Source organism: Labeo rohita, chromosome 4 (assembly GCF_022985175.1).
Source record: "Labeo rohita strain BAU-BD-2019 chromosome 4, IGBB_LRoh.1.0, whole genome shotgun sequence".
Taxonomy (NCBI): Eukaryota; Metazoa; Chordata; class Actinopteri; order Cypriniformes; family Cyprinidae; genus Labeo; species Labeo rohita.
In genome coordinates, this window is record NC_066872.1 from 20,327,847 (window position 1) to 20,351,697 (window position 23,851).

At 35.6% G+C, this 23,851-nt stretch overlaps 3 protein-coding genes and 1 long non-coding RNA gene across 5 annotated transcripts in view; 1 reads left to right on the forward strand and 3 right to left on the reverse strand.

Moving 5' to 3' along the window:
- LOC127164208 (gastrula zinc finger protein XlCGF8.2DB) overlaps window positions 1-23,851 on the reverse strand; it is a 196,520-nt gene that overhangs the window by 17,376 nt on the left and 155,293 nt on the right. The window lies entirely within an intron of this gene.
- LOC127164244 (gastrula zinc finger protein XlCGF49.1) lies at window positions 64-10,689 on the reverse strand. 2 transcript variants are annotated; one of them, XM_051108080.1, is made up of 4 exons: window positions 10,633-10,689; window positions 9,761-9,903; window positions 4,430-4,546; window positions 64-858 (listed from the first exon to the last, which is right to left on the reverse strand). In XM_051108080.1, the coding sequence occupies exons 2-4, from the start codon at window positions 9,843-9,845 to the stop codon at window positions 755-757; spliced, it is 306 nt and encodes a 101-aa protein (XP_050964037.1). In that variant the 5' UTR covers window positions 9,846-9,903; window positions 10,633-10,689; the 3' UTR covers window positions 64-754. The 2 variants fall into 2 exon arrangements, with proteins under 2 accessions (XP_050964037.1, XP_050964036.1); XM_051108079.1 differs by lacking the exon at window positions 64-858 and having other exon boundaries at window positions 3,352-4,546.
- On the reverse strand, window positions 13,352-17,480 carry LOC127164186 (E3 ubiquitin-protein ligase TRIM35). Its single transcript, XM_051107964.1, has 6 exons — window positions 16,899-17,480; window positions 16,477-16,572; window positions 16,031-16,261; window positions 15,931-15,953; window positions 15,730-15,848; window positions 13,352-14,374 (listed from the first exon to the last, which is right to left on the reverse strand). The coding sequence occupies exons 1-6, from the start codon at window positions 17,304-17,306 to the stop codon at window positions 13,890-13,892; spliced, it is 1,362 nt and encodes a 453-aa protein (XP_050963921.1). The 5' UTR covers window positions 17,307-17,480; the 3' UTR covers window positions 13,352-13,889.
- Window positions 18,212-20,878, forward strand: LOC127164268 (uncharacterized). The gene is made up of 3 exons (XR_007827611.1): window positions 18,212-18,265; window positions 19,525-19,681; window positions 20,064-20,878. It is a non-coding gene; the product is annotated as an uncharacterized LOC127164268 (long non-coding RNA).

Genomic DNA, 23,851 nt, shown 5'->3' on the forward strand with positions numbered 1-23,851 from the left:
GTTGTAGTTACATTTTTAAGTTGACTACTTAATTATTAAAAAAATAAATAAATAATCAAATAAAAAAAAAGAATCGGTCAGATGTTCTAAAAAAATCAAATAGATATTTAAAAAAATTTTTTTTCCATATTACCCAGCCCTACTTTTGACCCTCTAACTTCACTGAGGGTTGCTTTCTAGAATGAGTTCGCAAATGTTCTTTCAGGTCTCTTTGATAGATGTAACTCTCTTCACACCAAAGACATTTGAGAGGTTTTTCTGCAGTGTGAAGACTCATGTGGGTTTTAACGTTTTGTTTTTTAGCAAACTTCTTTCCACACAGAGTGCAGGAGAAAGGCTTTTCTCCGGTGTGAACTCTCATGTGGTCTTTAAAGATTGCTCTTATTGCAAAACTTTTTCCACATGTAAGGCAAACGAAAGGTCTCTCTCCAGTGTGAATTCTCAGGTGGACATTAATGCTTGATAATTGAGAGAATTTTTTCCACAATGTTCGCAGGTGAAAGGCTTCTCTTTGGTATGAACTCTCAAGTGAACTGTGAGGCGATCTTTTGTTTTGCAATTCCTTCCGCAGTAAAGGCACATGAAAGGCTTTCTTTTTGTGATGTGAGATTTGACATGTTCTTTAAGCTGTTTCTTGTCTGGGAAAGTCATTTTGCACTGAATACATATGATCTTTTTAGCGTGATTTCTCATGTGCTGATAAATGTGCTTTTTACATCTAAAACTCTTTCCACACTGACCACATATGTAAGGCTCAAGACATTCTCGAACGCTGTTTCCTGAGGAAGTATTTCCAGTCTCTGTGGAATTTCTCTTCGATTTTTATTTCTTGATTCTCCTCTTTCACTGCCATCATGTCTAAAGTGAAAAAGACAAATACAAAAAATTAACACCAGCTCAATGGTACAAATCAACAGACATCAAAACCAATCTGAAAAAAAAAAAAAAAAAAAAAAAAAAAATCAAAGCATCAGATCCTATACTAACCAAACTACTGAAGGAGCTAGTTACCTATTATCTCAGAATCTCAATTTCAATAATATGAATACAACTGTTATCTTTTTACACGTACGTCAGAACTCATCATCAGGACTGTACGAACAGGTTGCATGTTGAAGTTATTTTGCAGTAATCAGTCGTTCCACCAGGAGGCAACACTGTCCGGGCCAAATGTTTCACAGTAGAAAACAAAAGTAAAGAGACGGAACAACAACAGACGCTCACATAGACAAGCACTTGTGAGTGAAAGAACATGAGAAAGCCCAGCTTTGGTTAAAAGTCTTATATCAGATATCAGTCATAACTTAATGTGGAAAAATAAAGCAGACACTAGACATGGATGAAGCTTTTACTAGAACGCATGTGTGACAATCTGCGTTCATGCACATCAAATGGAGCATACTTTGAAAGGCTACGCATTCAACTGTATCCATACTCTAGCATACGTGTGCAAAAATGAAGTATACTTAGGGCTTAAATGTAATTTACTGTACAAAGACAGTTTACACTTTGGACCATATGTCAGATATTTGAAGATATTTCAAACAATTTGTGTTTGGTTGTCCAGGCTGAAATGAAAAGATATACATTTGGCTTAACCAAAATATGAGATGATATTTTAGTGGAACACTGTACAGATAAAGCTAAGCTAGTTTCCAACTCATCTCATTTTTCCACCCGAACACTGTAATTGCTTGTGATGCCATGTGTCTAAAGCTGAAGACGCACTACACTGCTAGCTAAAACACTCCAAGACTGACCTCAACACATTTAACAACTGTTTCCGTCAGTGTTGTTTTCTTTCCATACAAAAAGTATTCTCATAGCTTCGTAAAATTGTGCTTGAACCACTGATGGCAGATGGACTATTTTTACGATGTCTTTCATACTTTTCTTGGTCTTGACAGTGGTATTTACTCAGCAGTCAATGAGACAGTCACAGACCTCCTGGTTTTCATCCAAAATATCTTAAATTGTGTTCCAAAGACAAACAAAGCTTTTGTGGGTTTGGAACGACACGGGGGTAAGTGATTAATGACAAAATTTTCATTTTGGGGTGGAGTAACCCTTTAATAATCATTAAAAGAATCTCTTATTTGCATGGTGTCTACACTTTGTATGTTCAAATTATTATTACAAACAAAGTGTTTGCAAACGCAAATAGGTTGATCGGGTAAGTTGCACTGGTGCCCCTAAATATCTTGTCATTGTCGCACGCAGCGGTTTTCAGCCGCAACCGCGACTAAAATGGTCGCACTGTAGAGCCCTGAACACTGAACCACAATTTCTTTAAGAAGATAGACACGGTATTTCTATTTATCACCTTTATTTATTTATTTTTTTAAATGAAAATTACAAGACATAAGATTCCTGTTTTTTACAATGCATTATAATGCACCGTGAACATGCTTCTGGCTCTGCCAGTGGTTGTCTTTCAGAGGTAAAATTTTTGCCAGTTTAACCGCGCGTTTTAAAAATGATGTTACATGCATGAGACGTTGCAAGAGACACGAGTGCAACAGTCACACACGTCTACGTTTACATAGAAATAACAATGGAAAAGTAGCGCAACAAATAAAAGACCCTGTTTAGAACTGCTACTGTATGTCTGGTATTCATGTTTGCATCATAATGATAGAATAAAAGCTGCTGTTCGTTGTGTTTATAGAACATTTATAGTTACCAGTCGACTGGTGTCCTTCAAAATGACCTTCAGTCATTTTGAATTTGAAATAACTTGACTTTTGAGATATTTGAAAGCATTTTCCTTGTATTATTTCTTAACATAAGACAAATTTGTACAAGATCTCATTATTGTATTTAACAAGTGAATTTTTTTAAAGGGGTCATCGGATGTTGTTTAAACATTAATGTGTGTTGGCAGTGTATGTACAAATCTACTCTATAATGATAAAAATCTATGTAGTGGTTTTTAATTAATCTATAAAAATAATATCCCCTATAAAAATAATATCCCTCAAATCGAGCCATTCTCAGATGCCTGTCGGTGTGACGTCACACTGACAGATGCCGCTCCAACGATAGTTGATTGACATGAGTGTCTTACCTCAGACCTGCCTTAAATCAGCTGTACCAGTAACCTCCATTGTTTCGATGCCGGAGCAGGGATGTAAGTTAGACAAGAATATCCTTGATTGAGCGACTGAGGTGTTGTGTTGCTGAATGTAATAATGAACATAGTGGTCGTCATTTACTCCCGACATCTGAGCCACTGAATATGCAGTGGATTACGTTTGTTTGTGAAGGAAATGCGCCTCCAGATCTACATATATCCATCTATGTTCATGTGAATCATTCGTGATCCAGCTTCCCTTACAGCAGAAGTGAGTATAAGGTTTTTTTTTTTTTTTTTTTAATGAATCTCTGCGATCACCTTTCCTAATATTGTGCTAGTTAGCAAGTTTAGCGGCTAAACGCGGTTAAAGTAAACAGGCTCGTCACTCCACAGAGAAAAGAGAGGGGCGGGGCGAGCAGAGCTCATTAATATTTAAAGCAACCTCGACCAGAACAGGATAAATTTTGCAGAGCTGACCTTGACAAGGTAAAAAGGGTGTTGTTTTACACTACCATCGAGAATTTTTAACCAAAGTATATTATAGACTTTTCATTAAGACCCTAAAGAATCATATCAACTTGTGGAAAATGGGCATCTGATGATCCCTTTAACACTTACATCATGTCAACTTCACGTGTGGTGAGTTTGGAATTGGAACTAGAGAGTTAATAAAGAAAAAGTTACTTGAATAAAAATGAAAATTATAATAATGATATTGAAAAATGCCCCAATAATGCCCCAATAACGCCCAGCCCTACTTGTGACCCTCTTTCTACACTAAGGGTCGCTTTCTAGAATGAGTTTGCAAGTGATCTCTCAGGTTTCGATAGATGTAACTTTCTTCACACCAAAGACATTTGTAAGGTCTTTCTCCAGTGTGAAGACTCATATGGACTTTAACGTTTTGTTTTTTAGCAAACTTCTTTCCACACAGAGTGCAGGAGAAAGGCTTTTCTCCGGTGTGGACTCTCATGTGGTCACTAAGCGTTGCTCTTTGTGCAAAACCTTTTCCACACTGAAGGCAAACAAAAGGTCTCTCTCCAGTGTGAATTCTAAGGTGGACATTAATACTTGATCTTTGAGCGAATCTTTTTCCACAGTGTTCACAGGTGAAAGGCTTCTCTCTGGTATGAACTCTCAAGTGAACTGAGAGACGTTCTTTTCTTTTGCAATTTCTTCCACAGTAAAGGCACATGAAAGGCTTTCTTTTTGTGATGTGAGATTTGACATGTTCCTTAAGCTGTTTCTTGTCTGGGAAAGTCGTTTTGCACTGAATACATATGATCATTTTAGAGTGAATTCTCATGTGCTGATAAATGTGCTTTTTACATCTGAAACTCTTTCCACACTGACCACATATGTAAGGCTCAAGACATTCTTGAGCGCCGTTTCCCGAGGAAGTATTTCCAGTCTCTGTGGAATTCTCTTCGATTTTCACTTCTTGATTCTCCTCTTTCACTGCCATCGTGTCTAAAGTGAAAAAGACAAATACAAATTAACACCAGCTCAATGGTACAAATCAACAGACATCAAAACCAATCTGAAAGAATCAAAGCATCAGAACCAGCAACATTTTTGCTCGTTCTAAAAGTAAATTTGAACGAACCCACCGTATTTGCAAGTATGGCTAAATGTTTTTGTGCAGCACATAATGTATTTAATTACATTACCATAGGTTTGCTCACCAGACTTGATAAAACTAGGGATGCGGCAAACTTTTGGCTGCCGAAAACGGTATTTTCAAGAAAAATGGCCAAAATATTTATATATACGCATATGTATGTATATATGTATATGTATATATATATATACACACACATTATATATATATATATATATATATATATATATAAAAAATATAGGCCTATATATGGGACGCCGCACCGCACCGACCGGCAGTGTTCAGTGTGCAGTTTCACTCTCCTCTAGCTGCTATCACGGGGCGGTGTGACGCTCTACTCAATTTTCCACTCTATAAATGTGCATTCTGCTCGTGTACCGCTCTCATGTACTCATGCTTTCTGTATTTACAAATCCTTGAACTTGAGATAACGCAAGTACACAACTGCATAAAATATGTAACACTGTGCAAGTGGTTTTTGGACATTTTATTACAAAATCTAACATATTGTGCCTTTAAGTCAGATTTTTAGCCCCATCTCAGCACAGGAATCTTACTACTGTAAATTCCTTTTGATGTGCACATCATAGACACACATAGACAAAACAACCGGTACAACAATGGGAACATAAACACACATGCTTGCACGCATATCTTACTAGCTGTATTTTTTAATATATGGTGTAATGTGCATTGAAGTTATTTTGCAATAATCAATCGTTCCACTAGGAGGCAACACTGCCTGGGCCAATTGTTTCATAGTAGAAAACAAAAGGACAACAACAACAAAACAGCAAAGACTGCAACAACAACAGATATATATGAAGAGGTGGTTCCAAACGGCAGTCTCCCTTCTCTGCAAAATGCGATACATCTGCTCAGCCAATCACAGCGCAGCATTTCACACACTGCAAACAGTAAAGGCGGCACTTTGAATACACCCCGCATCACAGTTTTCAGCGTTGAGTAATGTATTACTAATGTATTCCATTACCCTTCAAGATGCACAAATTTAAATTGCGAATTGAAATATGCCTAATGGAAACGCCTCAATTTCGCAAAAACTCCCATATATCACAAAAAAGTTGTGAGTTTTACGCTGGCATTAAGTGGTTTTCAGGCAATTCGAAAAGGAATATTTCGCAAAACTGCCATGGACATTTACAGGTCAACATGGCATATGTTAAAAGTCATATGATCATTCTTCAATGTACTATAAACTCCAAGAAACACTTCATACATAGCTGCTTTCAAGTATAAGGGGCTTTCCCTGATATTAATGCTTGATTAAGACTGTGTATGCTGCACGCATCTGCGGCGCGCAAGGGCTCCGACATGGTCACCGGAGCTGATGTTATGTTTATACCAGCAGCGTCGCACACGTTTCTGAAGTGGCTCTCCACGCTACTTGTGTAAAGATACATGCACACGTCTCTGTTGGTTAAATAAATCCAAAATCCGTCCAAATCCCACCAAAATCCGTTGCCATGATTTATCGTGAGAGGAAAAAATTATTTATATAATACTGCCAAAGTTTTGTGCAAATCTGTAATGGAAACGTGCCTACAGACGTATCTGACATATCCATTCATAAAAGTGTAGAGAGAGCATAAGCAAGAGCAATGTAGAGTTCTGTTGATTATAATGGAACTTTGTGAGATTGCAATGAACTAAGATGACTAAGATGACAGCTTTTAATTATTTTTAAGGGAGATTGTAAATGAGATACTGATTTAATACAACAGTTAAATAAACGAAGTTAATATTGAGTGACTTACATTGTCTGACTATAACACTATTGCCTGATTTTGCTCCATTTCAACGTCAAAAATCGTCACAACTGAGCCGCTACGCATCTTCATTCAAACACAGCGGTGTTTCGTTTACGAATGAACGTGCGTTTTCTAGTGAGCCAATGAATCAATTACCCATTCATAAAAAGAGTCACTTGCTTTATTCCTGAATTAATCACCCATTCAATGAATCAAATTAATAATATGATTCAGAAATTAAATCAGTGACTTGCTGCCACCTACTGGCAGTATTAGGTTCATTTTTATCTTCTTTTTAATTATTAAAATCATGTAGTATTTATGTTCAAAATTGTATATTTAAAACAATCTCAACAAGACTTTATGAATTTGATTGCACTTATGCCATCTCTGAACCTAATTAAACATATGAAAATATACATAAAAGCCACTTTTGTGTTCTTTTGTGGCACCTCTGTAGTACAAATTCATTTTATTAATACTGATTTCATTGGTAACTTATTTGTATTCTGTTGTTTTAATTTGAAATTTTACAAATATAAGCTTATAATATATATATATATATATATATATATATATATATTTATTTATTTATTTATTTTTTTTTTGACATAAAAGATGACATACTTCTAATAACCTAAAAAAAAGCCATTATAAAGGTAACAAAATTCCCCTTTAATTCACTTTAAGGAGTCAAATATCACCTCGTAATGGGAAGGCTAATTTTTTATCAGATTTTTGGATTACTGATTAGAAGGTGCTCCTACAAATTTGACTATGCTCCAAAGTTTAAGTTAGGAAAAAAAAGTTTAAGTTAGGAAAAAGAAAAGTAAGCGTAGACCCCTAATACATTGATACGTAGACCCCTAATACATACACACAGAGACAAAATGAAGGGAATAACTGGGTACAACAAGGCTAAAGGCACACCCTAAAAAGAAAAAAAAAGTGCTTTTCATTGTGCCCAAAGTGTATGACTGCAGAAAAATACATACGTTTGTATTGAACATTTATGGATTTCTTTTTGTGTGAAACTAAATCATACAAGTTTTTTTTTTTTTTTGTTGTTGTTGTTGTTTAAAAATCTAATAAATTTATGAGGTGGCAAGGGGGGACTTTCACCACACATATGGGGTAAATGGCTCACCAGAATGGGATAAAAGGCACACAGTACTGATACAAATACTTTACCTAAAATCATTTTTTTTTTTTTTTTTTTTTTAATAATATCTTAATTAATACGGTGTTCAAAACAATCACTTTAACAAAGTTTGAACTACTTTCTGCTTATTTTGATTAAAAAAAAAATTTTTGTTCAATAAATATGCAGTCATTAAAATGTTAATATAAAATATTTTAAAATACAGAAATAAAATGTAAAGATTCTAAAAAATTTAAAATTATTAAGACCTTTGTCTCAAGATATATTGAATAATTGTAGCAATTCTCACTTGCTACATAAATCTACAACATTTTTGAAAACATCAAATATTAGAACAAATAAACAAAGAATCGACTTTGTGCTGCTGCCCACGTCCGCGTCAGACAATTTTGCACGTGTATCTTAAAAGCGCTTCGCTGAGAAAAACAGGTTTAAAGTGAGACAGGTTTCACTTTCACGTCACGGGTTTAATGAAAGCTGTCTGTCAAGTCAGGAGTGCTATATTGCTGTTTTACCTTTTTTGTTAAGTGTGTGTTAAGATCTTCTTTGCATGTTCACTTTGCAAAGACTGGGTCGGTACTTCTACAGCGATGTAGGATGATTTTGAAATGATTTTTGAAGCACAATGGGAGCGCTTAAAGCCGCATGTGTCAGCGGATCTCTAATACATCTGCACATAGACGGATCCGCCTTTCAAATACTCCTGTTGTGCTTATGTGTGAGCTCTTGGTGAGGAGCGTGAAGTGCTTATCGTTGTAGCCAATCACAGTCATGTCTGCTAAGCGTGTGAAAACTATGACCAATCAGTGATGTTTAAAAATCGTGTCAACAGTGCTCAAATGTGAGCGGGAAATGGGCGTTTTTAAAATTTCAGTACCGAAAGTACCAAACCTGGTACCTTTTGGCAGCTCTAAAGTGAAGCTAGCTACACTATATGATGAATAAATCTCTTACCACACACTGCACACGTCTGTGGTGCGTTACGGCTCCGACACGGCAACCGTAGTACATCGCGGCTTAGGCATGTGTTTTGACACCCTGTACTTCACATGAACGCAGCGCGTTACAGCTCTGAAGCGGCAACTCTAGTCAATGTTTGTGTTCATACCCGCCGCGCTGCGGCTCGTTGAAGCGGTTCTCTGTGGTAAAGGCTAGCAGGAATACAGCTCTAGCTACTGGGCATGCGCACATCAATCTAACATTATTTCTGTCGCACTGTACAACAATACTGTAAGCTAAATTTAGAGTTGGGGTAGGTGTAGACCTTAAAAAAAAACAGTCTAATAGCTAGAACAATTAATTTCATTCTTAGTTTCCGGTCAGAGCTGCATCCCTTCTAGCCACATCTCTGTGCTGCATCACTAAAGTTGGGTTAATCCCTCACCTTGTCCCTACCCTATCTCCAACCATTCAAATTTCCATGGGCGAGAGTTAATTTGATGATATTCTATTGGACTGCGTTGTGACATCATTGCATGCGGAAAACAAACGTTGTAATCCAAAGAAGTCGTTCGTTGTAGTTCTTGAAAAGAGATTTTTTTAAAAACTATATATCTCCTTTTGAAGTGGACTTTGAGATTTGTAACTTTGTCTTTTTTTATGCCCAAAGATACACACACTGACTAAAGTTCAAAAAGTGAAAAAGCATAATAGCACCTCTTTAAACGACATAGCCTGCATGATGTAATTTTTTATGTATATTGTTTTATATAAATATATATATATATATAGTCAATTTTCAAACTTAAAATCAGACTGTGTATGTGTGAGTGTAAATATTTTCATTATTATATTATTATTATTATTATTATATTACATTATTATTTTATTATACCATTATTTTTTTATTTTTTTATATTTATAGTTTATGGGTCACACTATGTACAGTGTGAGGACCAAACCAAATCTCCAGGTGCTCTTATGAGAACCAAGCTAAAAAACTTCTGTGCACCCCAGTTTATTGCAATTATGTGTGGGACAATATACACAAGAAGCCTACTTGTCCACATGAGGTGACCCGCTCCATGTCATAGCATTTCTTCATAAGTATCATTCATTTCTGTAGAACTGGACATTTAGGGATCAATAAGGATCAAATGGTTTAGTTCAGCTTGAAAATGAAAACCAACCTGTTTGTTCCTCGGTATCCTCACATTTGAGGCTGAATACTTTTTCAATCCTCAAGCCTTCGCTCTCAACTTTAACAAATGCCATCTTTATAATAGTGTGTCACATGGATCTCTGTTGCTTCACCAGGAGTGTTTCTGCCTGTCTGGCAAAAAGAAAAATAAACAAACTAAATCTCTGGGTGAGTTTCAGTCAGCTCCCTACTTTAGTAGTCAGCACACTGGTGAGGAAGTCAGTCAGAGAGATATAGAGAGAGATAACAGTCAGAGAGATGAGATTCATATTTGTGTGTACATTTACATTTGGTATTTACTGATTTGTATATTTAATTAGACTACACATTCGCAGTTGGTTTGTAAAAGTTGTCGTTACACGTTTGTGTTTGTTCTGGCTGTTCAAAACACTGAATCATTTTGAGAATCAACTGATTCAGTTGACTCGAGGAAAGCCTCATTTTAGAAAAGTATCCGTTAAATTGCAAGCGAAGAAAAGAAATCACAGTATTTTACACCTCACGAGGAATAACAGTCAGTTTGCTTACGGTTAGTTTTCTTAAATAAGACATCTTTAATGAAATATGCAGCCTTTAAATGTTCGTTTAAACTGAGACGCAGCTAGAGTTTTATAAAGCTCCGTTTCTCCATCACTAAGTTCCTTGCCAGCGACTGAATTCATGTTTATGATAAGCTGATTCACGATAATAGGAAGAGAAAACGAGATGCACCGTTTCTTTTACTCACACAAAACAACCTTCATTAATATCACTGGATAAAACATTTAGCGTTTCATTTCGGTAATGATTAATTACAATTTCATATAAAATTCTCTAGACTTTAAACGGTTCAAAAAACGACTTTGACTCAAATAAACAAACCTTTCTTCAGCCGGATCACAAAGGCAAGAGCGCGACGCCACCTTGTAACGTCATATCCCCCAAACAAAATAGAAGTTCGCTAAAGCATATGCTGCGTTCCAGATAAAAACTCGGAAGTAACGTCTGGATTTAGTACAATTAAGAGAATTTGGAAACATTAAAACATTCATTTTACTATTGATTTAGAAGCATTAAAACATTACACGTATCTGTTAACATTAAAAGAGCGCCGTTCCATAAATTATTTATGTATATAGTGGGAAATATCCTAAATCCGAGTTGTCTGGAACGCATAAAATTGGTCATAAAATTACAAGATAGGAAAGAACTTAAGTATTTCAAATTATTAAAAAATGTATATTTAAACTGAATTCGCATTTGTGGAGAGATTTAATTGTTTAAATATAAACTGAAACTAAAATCTTATGTCAATGTATTCATCTTGTTCTCAGTTTCTCCCCAGAACATAAACACAATAAATCAAATTTCAGCTTTATTTGGTTAAAGTGGATTTCATTAAATGACTGGATGCAAAGGTTGTCTGTGTTTGATGTTATTAATTTCATTGGTAATGTTCTTTTATTTGAGCAGTTTCATTTAAAATACAATTTTTGCAGTTAACCCTGGTATAAAAAAAAAACAGCATATGCTGGTAGGTATGTTTTGATACTGGGATGCTGGTTAGTTATGTTTTGATACTGGTTAAAGCTGGTCCTTGGCCAGCAACATGACCAGCATAAACCAGCAAAGGACCAGCTTAAACCAGCATCAAAACATAACTAACCAGCATCCCAGTATCAAAACATACCTACCAGCATATGCTGTTTTTTCACCAGGGAAAGGAATATGATTCATTAATTATTACCATTTCATTTTCTTTAATTAGCAAAAAACATGGCAACATATTTAGTTGTTACTCCTCATCTTCCCATATTAACAGTGAACAGCTTAGTTAATAAATATAAAAGACAATACAACCGTTTGTTAGAAACTCTACACGTACATCCATCAGAAAAATATATTAGTGTTATATGATTTTAATGAAGTTAAAAGTTTTGAAAACCATATACCTGCAATATCCAGTTCTGCCTGTAGGTAGTAAAGATCAGGAGATTGAGTGGATTTTCACCAGACTCTTCATTGAGATGGTACTTTGTGGTGCTGCAGTCATCAAGACTGACTAAAGCAGTGAATCACTGTACTTTTATACAGATTTCAGGAGGCCGTCATTAGAATATAAAGGATGGAAGGAGTTACAAGAATATGCCCAGATTTTCTGCATCTTCAATCCAATCAGCATAACTATAGCACTCATTTTCATAGATATTAGGAAAAATCACACCTTCAGCCACTGCATTCACATTTAACTCAAGAATTGATTAGCAGGAACAATAACAGCAATTAAAGAAATGAGGCAGAAGCATCAACAGCCAATGAAGACAATAGGTGACAAATACCATGATTTCACATTTGTATTCACACACTCCTAAAGCAAAATATATTCATTGTAAAATTTAAATGACATTTATCTGTCTGCTGATTTTACAAGGCTACAGTTTAATTTGTTGGTTTAGGCCAATTCCAGTCTTTTCTAAATACAAACAATATTTCTGAAAATTCTCTAAATGATATGATATGTAGCATAGGAGGTTTAAGTTTACTACGCCACTAATAGAAAAAAGACTAATAGACCATATGCCTAACAATAAATATTTAATAACGTGTGTCCACCAAAGAGTTTCTAGCCAGCTGAAAATGTCAGGCGCTCTTCTGAAAACGACCAGCTGGGTGGAGCTTGAGAATGCTTTGGTGGTGGCACAACGTTTTGTCCAGCTGTGATGCTTTAGTTGCTATGATTTGGAGTATCCACGGCGGCAACATATTACTAGTATCTTATTTTTAAGAAAGCAGGTGTACATTTCTTTGTACCAACTAACATTTTGAAAATACGAACATTTTCATGAATTTGAAAGTTTACGTAAGAACGGCTTTACGAACGATTTACACAAAAATTGTGTTTCATGAATAAGGCCCATTGTTTTGAACCATACTGTAACTTAGCTGCGTCAGCGCCGTCCCAAGTATGGGTGCGATACGTTGTCAAAATCTCAAATTTGATTATTTTTAATTCTTATAAAACGCCATTATTTTATTCGAAAAAGTAAAAATATATATATTTTATTAAGAAAATATTTTAGTTAAATATTTCAGTTTATCTTGATATTTTTTATTAGATCATTAGATTATATGACATTTTAAGCTGTCATATGGTCAGCTTACAAAATACCCCACCATGTTGTCACATTTCACTTACATTCTTTGAGGTAAATGACAAAAAATGTATACACTGTGATTATGACATAAAGTGACATATTTATACTAGACAAGTGTAAAATTAATGTAGACAAATATATATGGTGGTGCTTAAAAATGCTTTGGTGGCACAGCGTTTTTCCAGCAGAGACGTTTTAGTTGCTATGATTTTGAATATCCATACTGACAACGTATTACTAGTATCTCATTTTTAAGAATTTTACGAATTATAAAAAAGCAGTAACCAGATGCCAAAAAGAACACAGAACATTTTACACACCATTTACACGTGGTAGGAAGCAGGTGTACATTTCTTTCATACCAACTAACAATTTAAAAATACAAACATTTTAATGTTGTCATTAATTTACATCAGAACAGCTTCATGAATGATTTACACAGAATATCTTTCTGCTCGTGTGTTTCATGAATGAGGCCCATTGTTTATTATGATTTATCTTTAATCGTATCTAAAATATAATACTGTCCAATCACTCAAATCCAGAGAAAACGACACGTTTAAGATGGTACTATCGGTTATTGTTGATGAATGGACTAAAAAAAAATATACATTTATTTGAACAACTCCAATTTGATCTACTGCTTGATGATTATCAGAAAGCAAGCCATTCATACAGGCTACAGTGGAAGTTATTTTACAAAAGTATTTGAAGCTTCTGCTTTTCGAAACATGGAAGTGCAGAAAAGGTCTATTTCTATTACATTCAACATTGTTGTGGACCAGCAAAAACCTTTTAAATCCATTTCATACAATGAACTAATTATCATTTAACCTCTGAAATTGAATTAAACTATATTATTGAAATGTGTTACATTAACTCTTTCAGTGGCATAATACTGGAAAAATCATTCTTCTATTTAGATCAACAGCACTCTAACTCAAAAAATTAAAGCAAGAAGATCCAGACCTACAGGAGTAGCGATCACTGGCTGTTGACTGGTAAGATCCTCAGAGAGTCAGGACTACTGAAGAATGGAATGAGTGTGTGAGTGAAGGTGGTTGTGAATGTGTGTATATGTGTGTTGGTTACAGGATCAATGAATGCCACCATTCCTCGGTCGTAGTCCAAATACACTCTCACACGCTCAAGCTGCTGCACAACAGGAAAGCCAGTCTGTCTAGACACATTGTACTGCAAACTCCAGACATCAGTATTGAAGAAAGTCCATCCTTTTCTCTGGTTGGTTGCTGTAGTGACTCCAAGAGTCCAGACTGAACCATCTTTAACCTCCACATCCCAGCAGTGTGTTCCTGAGTTAAAGCCCTCGGAACCCAGAACACAGCGATAACAGTCAAATCTCTCTGGATTATCAGGAACAGGTTGATAGTTGCTCCGTGTCACACTGGTCAGATCATCAGACAGGACGAGACGTGGATTTGCAGTGTTTGGATCCAAAATCACTGGAGCTGATGAGACATAATCAACAGATGATTTTATTCTGATGTTCATACAATGATCAAGAGTGAACCAAACACAGATTATTATGAATTATGACACTTGTCCTATTGATCAAACACGTCAGTGTCAGTGCTGTTATTAGTTATACAAGTGCTTCGTAAATGACCAGCTGGTGGCGCTTGAGAAGGCTTTGGTGACAGTCACGTCTTTCCAGCAGAGATGCTATAATTGCTACAATTTGGAGTATCAATGGTGCTAACGTATTACTAGTATCTCAATTTTAAGAAATGTACTAAATATAAACAAGCAGTAACCAGTAATATTGACTTCTCCATTGTTGTAGGCAGTCGTTGTACAAGTAGGATGGTTGGTCGGTATTTGCCTCCTCTATTTACGTCTGGATAAATAGCGACAGTGACAATACAATTAGGCATTTTCTTCTTGAACTCTTGAAACTATCAATAGTTTCTGTAGTAAAATCTTAATAACAGAAACTCTTTAAGGAACCTGAAATACATTTGGAAGTTTCTTGAGCATATTGGGCCTCATTTATCAATCTAACTTAGAAACAAGTGCAGATCTGAGCGCACAAATCAACTTACGTGTCATTCATGAAACATTCGTATTCAGCCAATGTCATCATAGGAAAGGTTGTACGTTGATAGATGTGGTGGCAGAAAACAATCGTCAATTGAATATCATGCCCCTAAAAAACTCTTAGAAGCTTTGCCCCTAGAGTTTACGACCAGCAGAAACATAACAAAAAGATTGAGGTAGTCTCATGAAAAAAGTAAATGATCTTACTCTAAAAACACCCTTTAAACACCCTCTAAAAACACCCTTATAATTGCAAACAGTGGCATTAACTTAAATGTATATTTAAAACCAGTAAATATAACAAAACATTTACAAACTACATATTATAAACAATATATGGATTATTTAGTTCTCCCTAATCCACAATAAATCCTTTAAATTTAACGGTATTACAGTATTAACAGTACTAACTCTAAAACTTATGTACACAAGCTGAGACCTGACGAGACCTGATGAGATTTGATAGTATCCATTGCTCACGTCCATATTGATAAATTGCAAGTTTTTCATAAAAACAACTCTCTTTTGTATGTTTGTTTTGTAAATCAGGCCCATTATATTTGACGGTCTCCAGAGGCTTCGGTGTTAATCAGAAGAATCACATTTCTTTACACCTTTACACTGTTCAGTCTGTAATGGACTTCAGCAGATGAAGAAATGAGAAATAAAACATTCTCATACCAAAAATAGTATGATCTTCACATACTGACAACTGCAAACTAGTGCTTTTGTGTCATGATAAACTGAAGATCTTCTCTAGACTCACTGTTCCGGACAATGTCCTGCATCTTCTTCCATACTCTGAACTGTAGGTTGCCCAAATAACGTGGCACATTAATCAAAGCTCCAAAAGTCATCTGTGGATCCGGCTGTGAGATCTGGACTCTGGAAGAACATTCAAAAGTCAAAAATTCAGTGCCTTTGGCTTCAAAAGCAGAAAGACCAGAAATATCAGCAGATCACTCACCTTTCCATTGTGACTGGAAACTCCTGCAGAATAAACACACAACTGATCAGCAAGATCTGATTCAATCATCAATCAATCAATGAATGATATGAAATCAGACCTTTAGAAAGCAGACATCATTGGCTTTAATCATCTCCTGAATGTCTCTGATTGTGTGTGAAAGAACTGAGATGTGTCTGTTCATCTCCTCCAGCTTCCCTTTCATCATCTGCTTCTTCTGCTCCTCTTCCTCCCTCAGGGCAGTGATTGTAGCTTCTTCTTCATCTCTGAGAAACTGATGAAGCTTCTCAAACTGCTGTTTAATCTGACTCTCTGTGTGCTCAGCTTGAGACTGAAATCAAATCACAGTCACTTCAGTCATCTCAATCAACACATCATTAAGAATAGAGAAAAACTCAGATACCCAACATACAGTGCATCCAGAAGCAGATTGCTGCTCATCATTTACAAAACAACAAACTGGAATCCATTTTATTAAATGTATCAAATCATAACTGTCTGCAGTGATCCTGCAGCTGTAATGAAAATGAATCTCGATTTCCTCACCCTGATGTGTAGAAGTGTTTTCTCAAATTCTCCTATAATGTTTTCACTGTGTATAAGCTTCTCATGTAAGGATTTCAGTGCTGTATTGAGCTGCTCCTAGAATATAGAGTGAAATTCTATAAGACACCAGAGACTTCTGTAATATGTTCATCTAATACAGGGGCCCCCAACCCTGTTCCTGGAGATCTACCTTCCTGCAGTTTTATCTCCAACCCTGATCAAACACACCTGTCTGTAATTATCAAGTGCTCCTTCAGATCTTAATTAGTTGGATCAGGTGTGTTTGATCAGGTTTGGAGCTCAACTCTGCAGGAAGGTAGATCTCCAGGAACAGGGATGAGCACCCCTGATCTAATACAAGCAAAACGTTACTGAGAAATTTCTTCTATATGTTTTTATCCTTAGATGTAAATCTGTCTTACCTTATAAGGAGCATTGGATGGATATGGAGCAGTTTCACTGATGGGTCTGACTGTGTCATTTATGCGTTTTTGTGAAGTAAAGCACTCTGCACATGCAGGCTGTTTGTCCTCCAGACAGAAGAGTTTGTGTTTCCCACTGTGTAAACTGCAGATCTCCTCAGATTCTGATGAATGCCTCTCTTTTCTCTCCTTCAGGAACATCTCACACAAGTTTACTAAAGCGAGATTAGCAGGAGGATCATGTTTTGATGATCTCCCACAGTCAGGACACTCCTGACTTTCCTTTGTTTTCCAAAACTCTTGAAGGCACTCTCTACAGACACTGTGACTACATGATAAAACAACAGGATCCTTGAAGATTTCACAGCACACAGGACAAGAAAGATCTTCTTCAGTTAGTAAATCCATTTGAGCTCCAGCAATATAACTTTAATTTCACTTTCTGAACAAAGCTTTCAAAAGTGAATGACTACGGGATCACAAAGATCTGCCGTCTGTTCAGAAACAAACTGTTCAAAAATCCTTAAGTTTTTTATTCTTCACTGATGGTTGGTTCTGTGTTGTTTATGTCAAGTCGTCTTCTTCTTGTAGATTTCCAGCAGTGTAGACGCTACTAGGTGTATTACTGCCCTCCACAGGTCAAAGTTTGAACTAATTTCTTAAATACAGTCCTGTGTTATACAAAAACTGAAGAACTGCCTCAGAGGTCAGTTTATGCTTGTCACTGTGACCAAACAAAGATGTAACAGAAAATACTTCAACTCCAAGTCCTGCCAATTAAACAAAAAGTGCTTTCATACATTTTGCATTTCAGGAAAACATGTTCTACTGTTTCAAAAGGTAGGCTGTATTGAAATTTTGCAAGGAAACAATATATTCCACAATATATATATATATATATATATATATATATATATATATATATATAACCTAAATTAACCTGGGAAAATGTAAATCATGTTAACATTAAGAAGATTATTTTAATAACCATTTTAATAACCATTTTAATTAAAGATTAAAGAGAGACAACATCAACTTAAACCTGCTGCCAATGTAATCCTTTAATATAATGCACTTTAACTAAAAAAAGCTGAAATTTGATTTATTGCCTTTATATTCTATGGAGAAACTGAGATTAAACAAGATGAATACACTGACATGAGAATTCAGTTTCAGTTAATAAATAAAATAGTTAAATCTCTTTATTATCTTATGATAGCCCTGCAATTCCTCCTTTCGATCGATCATGTACCATGTTTTCTAATGTAATATGTGATTTTAGCGAAAAAGACTTTTATTTTGGTCTGGCGGTATGACGTCATACAGCTGTGCTGCGCTCCTGTTTCTGTGGATGCGGCTTTAGAAAGGTGAGTGCTGCTTTTAATCATTTGAAGTATCATTTGAAGTATTTAAATCAACTAATCTCGTTTAGAGAATTGTATATAAAACGGTTAAATTTATTATTAACCAGCATAACATTGTAGTGCTTTATCTAGTAACATTAATCAAGGATATACTGTGCTCCTGCACATGAATAATAGAGAAGTTACTTATTATTCAGCTCCCATATTAGTGAATAACTTTACCTTAACCCTAAAAAGGGCGACGTATTCTGGGGGATACAAACATTTGAGTGGCTGTGAGGAGAGGCAGGGAAAGTGTGGGTCTCATTTCTTGGTTTCATGTTGAAAGGGTGTTTGTTGAGAATATTTAGATCTGATCACTCAAAAAAAAAACTTTTTTTTTTTAAAAAATTTTACGACAAAGAACGTTTAAGTCTCATAACTTAAACGTTCTTTGTCAAGTTCTGTTGAACAATGAGTGTAATGCCTGTTCATAAAAAAAGCCTGTATACTGTATCATGTTTAATAGGAAAATTTCTACGGCCTATAAATTATGACCAAAACTTTGCTAAAAACCTGTTCTGATTCAGTAGATTTTGGAAATGAATGAATAAATAAATAAAAAATAATCTACTGCATGTGTTGTTCTCTCATTGATAGTTTATACCTTTTCCCCCAAGTTTTTTTTGCTCATAAATATTTAATGATTTTTATAAATTAAATGTAAGATTAACGTTTACTAGACTGAAGTTACTTGGGCTTACTTAATTATTCATATAACAGAATTTTACAAAGGATGTTTAAATTATTAGACAATAAATGTGTGGCAAAATTTGGCAAATACAAATGTGAAGTTTTGTGTGTGTGTGTGTGTGTGTGTGTGTGTGCGTTGTTTTTTCAGGCCATATAAAATGTTAGTTCAACCAAAAATGAAAATTAGCCCAATATTTACTCAATGTTAAGGTATCCTAGGCGTATATGACTTCCTTCTTTCAGACAAATGCAATCTAAGTTGTAGTAAAAATGACTCGTTTTCCTTGCTAAAGTAAGGAAACTTTGCTTCCTTTGCTCCTGTAAACAAACATTGGTGTTTGCGAGACTCACCGGTGCATTCGCAACGCATACGTCCTACATCATCTGCCTGGTATGGATTACATGTATGACCGTTACATGTCTAACTGACTCCTTACCAGTGCACTAACTACTGAATTAGAGAATTGACTGATGCACCCAGAGATTTTGTTTGCATTTGTTTCTTTGTTAATTACTGTCATCCTAAACAGGACAAAGTGTCCAAATACACAGAAGAACTCCTGGCGAAGTGACTGAGATCCACGTGACACACTTTTATAAAGATGGCGTTTATTAAAGAGGAGAGTGAAGACATGAAGATTGAAGATACATTCAGAGTCAAACATGAAGATACTGGGGAACAGCCAGGTTGGTCTTTATTCTCAAAGCTGAACTCATTTGACCTTTATTAAAAATGTCTATTTCTACAAAACACAGAACTCCAGATTTAGGTTTTTTTTTTCAGTCTTAGGTGGAAAAAGGCTATTATTATCATCCAAAAAACACACAGTAAAATGTCTTGCAGGTCAGAATTAATTTTGTTTGTAGCTGTATTTGGGAAGTGTCTTGGAAAAAAAAGCAAATATATTTGACAAAAGGTTCGAGAGTACAAATTATACACCTCTTTCAGTAGATTAGTAGGTAAGCGATTTTAGCATAAATGTGTTTGGATATTTGAAGCTTTTCATGTCATGTTTTGAGGTCTGTTGCTTCATGCCAAACTGGTGTTGTTTTTCTCTTTTCACCACAGATCTTATGGCACTGAAAGTGGAGAGACAGGAACTGAATGAATCAGGAGAGAAAAATCTAAATGATAAGCACTATAATTTTAAAACTGAAGAAAAATCTTTTAGTTGCTCACAGACTGAAAATGATTCCTCAACAAAAATGCCTCAAAAAAACACAAACTCCAAACCTTAATACCTACTTCTTTCTGATTCATACTGTAGAGAGCTCTTTCACCTGCCAACAGTGTGGACAAATTTTCAATCAAAAAGAAAGCCTTGATGTTCACATGAAAACGCACATTGAAAAGAACCCATTAATATGCCCTCAGTGTGGAAAGTGTTTTTCACGGAAGTTTTACCTTAAGTCCCACATGATCATTCACTCTGGAGAGAGACCTTACATCTGCCCTCAGTGTGGAAGGAGTTTCACAATTAAAGGAAACCTTAAAATTCACATTAGAATTCACACTGGAGAGAAGCCTTTCACCTGCAAACTGTGTGGGAAGAGTTTCTCATTAAATAACGGTCTTAAGACTCACATGAGAACTCACACTGGAGAGAAGCCGTTTGCATGTGATCAGTGTGGAAAGAGTTTTACAGAGAAAAAACTCCTTAATGCCCACATGAGAATTCACACCGGAGAGAGTCCTTTCACTTGTGAACAGTGTGGGAAGGGCTTCACACGAAAAGAAACTTTTAAGTCTCACATGAAGATTCACACTGGAGAGAATACGTTCACATGTGATCAGTGTGGAAAGAGTGTCAGATGTAAAGACACACTTAAAAAGCACATGAAGATTCATTCAAGACAGAAAAATTTTCATTAGTGAGTTTCAAAGACATGAATCGCCTTAAGAATCATGATAAAATTCACATTGGAGAAAAGCCTTTCATGTGCCACACCTGGAAAGAAACCTTTCACCTGTCCTCTGTGTGGAAAGAGTTTCAGGGTTAAAGGAGATTCACATGAGAATTCACATCGGAGAGACCTTACAAAAGTTTCAAATGTCAAAGCAGCACTAAATGTCATTTGCAAATTCATTCTGGGAAGAAATTCTGAAAGATTCATTTTAAGTCAGATATATATATATATATATATATATATATATATATGTATATATATATATATATATATTGTTTTTGTTTTTGTTTTTTTTTTTGCATTCACACTTACATGAAAAGGTCATGCAAATGTGAGACCATGTTTATTAAAGAGTATCAGAAAAATGATTGACACCATGACTACTTCTTATACTTGCATCCTTCACCTCTTTATGTTACACAATGCTTTTTATTTTCTTTTGTGCATATGCACTCCTGTGCCCATACAAGGATGTAATAATTCAAGATTTTTTTTTTTTTTAAATGAGACAAATTAGAAATGAAGTACACACACTGCACAGAAGTAATAAAATAAATACAAAGACTAATTATATAATACAATAGTGACAGGAGTTTCACATGGTTTTAAATGGTTATACATTTTAATATTATTTGTTATAATTTGTATCATTACAATACACTTACAAGAAATAAATTGAAAATTTTTAAATATGCATTAATAATAATCAACAAATTCAGAGAAAGAGAGGGTAAAAAAAGAAACAATATCTGGCAACAGCACAGCTTTTTTTTCAGTCTGTAGAATCTTTAAGCTGGTTTTTGTCTAGATGTAGCAGAGCCTGGAATCTGCACTCCAGCAGGTGGTTATACTCTAATGCTGCCTTCACGCCATGTTGTGATTACCGTAATTCCGAGATGACAACACGTGACATTTTACTCCTAGCTTTCCATGTTGTCGAATTCGGAGGTAGCGCCTAAGTAGCACCAAAACGAACCTGACAGCAGTCACGTGGTACATCTGTAAATGGTTTCAGGCGTAATTCTAAAAACATTCTGAGTTTACAAGTTGTAATTATGAGTTCAGGAACGTGAGCGTTTTGGCGTTGATAGTGTTGCCATAGAAACACATAATTCAGATGTTAGAATGTCACTCGGGTCAATATCGCTGTAGGGTGCCTTTTGGTGTCCTGTACAGCTCATTTGCCATGATAACATAAAAAAAGACAATGAAAGGTTGTGTTATATTAGTCTAAGTATTTATATTCATAACAATAGCATTACTTGGCTCTTTAGATACATTTTCTAGATTTACTAGATAGAAGTTTTGTGTAGGAGGATGCATGCCATTTTGCTACGTCTCATGCATCAGTCATTATATTTAAATGAGAGCAGAATAATCATTAAATCATAAAATTGAAAAATTTTGTTCTCCTATTAATATTTTGTTAAGAGATTACTCAATTTAGTAATAAAAATGAAGAATATAAAAGAATAGTTTGTCCATGTGCCTTGAATGGAAAGGAAATCAGCATCTCCATGAAGCTTGTCAGCAGATGGAAGCATAATGTACTCCAAAACTTCCTGGTAGATGGCTGCATTAACTTTGCACTTGATAAAACACAATGGACCAACACTAGCAGACATCTCAGCACCCCAAATCAACACTGACTTCAGAAACTCCACACTAGACTTCAGGCAGCTTGTATTGTGTGCCTCTCCAGTCTTCCTCCAGACTCTGGGACCATGATTTCAACATGAAATGCAAAATTTACTTTGATCTGAAAAAAGGACTTTGGACCACTGAGCAACAGTCCAGTTCATTTTCTCCTTAGCCCAGGTAAGATGCTTCTGACATTGTGTTTCAGAAGTGGCTTGGTATCCCTTTTCCTCAAGACGTCTGAGTGTGGCGACTCTTAATGTGCTGACTCCGGCTTCAGTCCACTCCTTGTGAAGCTCTTCCAAGTGTTTGAATCGGCTTTGCTTGACAGTTTTCTCAAGCTTGTGGTCATCCCTGTTGCTTGTGCACCTTTTCCTACCCAATTTCTTCCTTAAGATATTACAAGATGTTATGTTTTTAGAAGAAAAGGTGCCCTTTTTAACCTTCAAAGGTGCCCCTAAGTTTGAACTTCAAAAAAGCAGGTTAAATGCAGCTTCAAATGGCTCTAAATGATCCCAGTCAAGGAAGAAGGGTCTTATCTAGTGAAACTATCAGTGATTTCTAAACAAATTGACAGATTATATGTTTTTAATCTCAAATGCTCGTCTTGTCTAGCTCTGCATAGTGCATGTAATCCAGGTCAATACAGTCAGGGTGTTAAAAAAACTCCCATCTCATTTTCTTCTCCAATTTTAAAATCATCCTACATCGCTGCAAAATTACCAACTCAGTGTTTACAGAGTGAACATGCAAGGAAGATCAATCTCTATTAAAAAAAATAAATAAATAAAAAGGTAAAACAGCAATGTAGGATGATTTTGAAGTTGGAGAAAAAACGAGATGGAAATTTTTTTGACCTACCCTAACTGTTTCGACCCAGAATATACAGACTTCATGCATTAAAAACAATATAAATTGTACATTTGTTTAGAAAATGACCAATCTTTTTGCTAGATAAGACCCTTCTTCCTTGGCTGGGATCATTTAGAGCCCACTGAAGCTGCATTTAAACTTTGGAAGTTCAAACTCACGGGCACCATTGAAGTCCACTATATGGAGAAATGTTTTCCTCAAGAAACAAGACATGAACATCTTGGATGACATGGGGTGAGTAAATTATTAGGAAGTTTCATTTATTCTGGAAGCGAACTTATCTTTTAACTTGTGCACTGGAAGCTCCAACAGTATCTGTCTGGCTGCGAACGTTGCTGTGGTCATGGAGCTTCTGTGAAAAAAGGCAACACTGCATCTAATTCTGCTCAACAAACGGCTCACTGTGATGTGTTAAGGCTACGATGTGATTACTTAAGG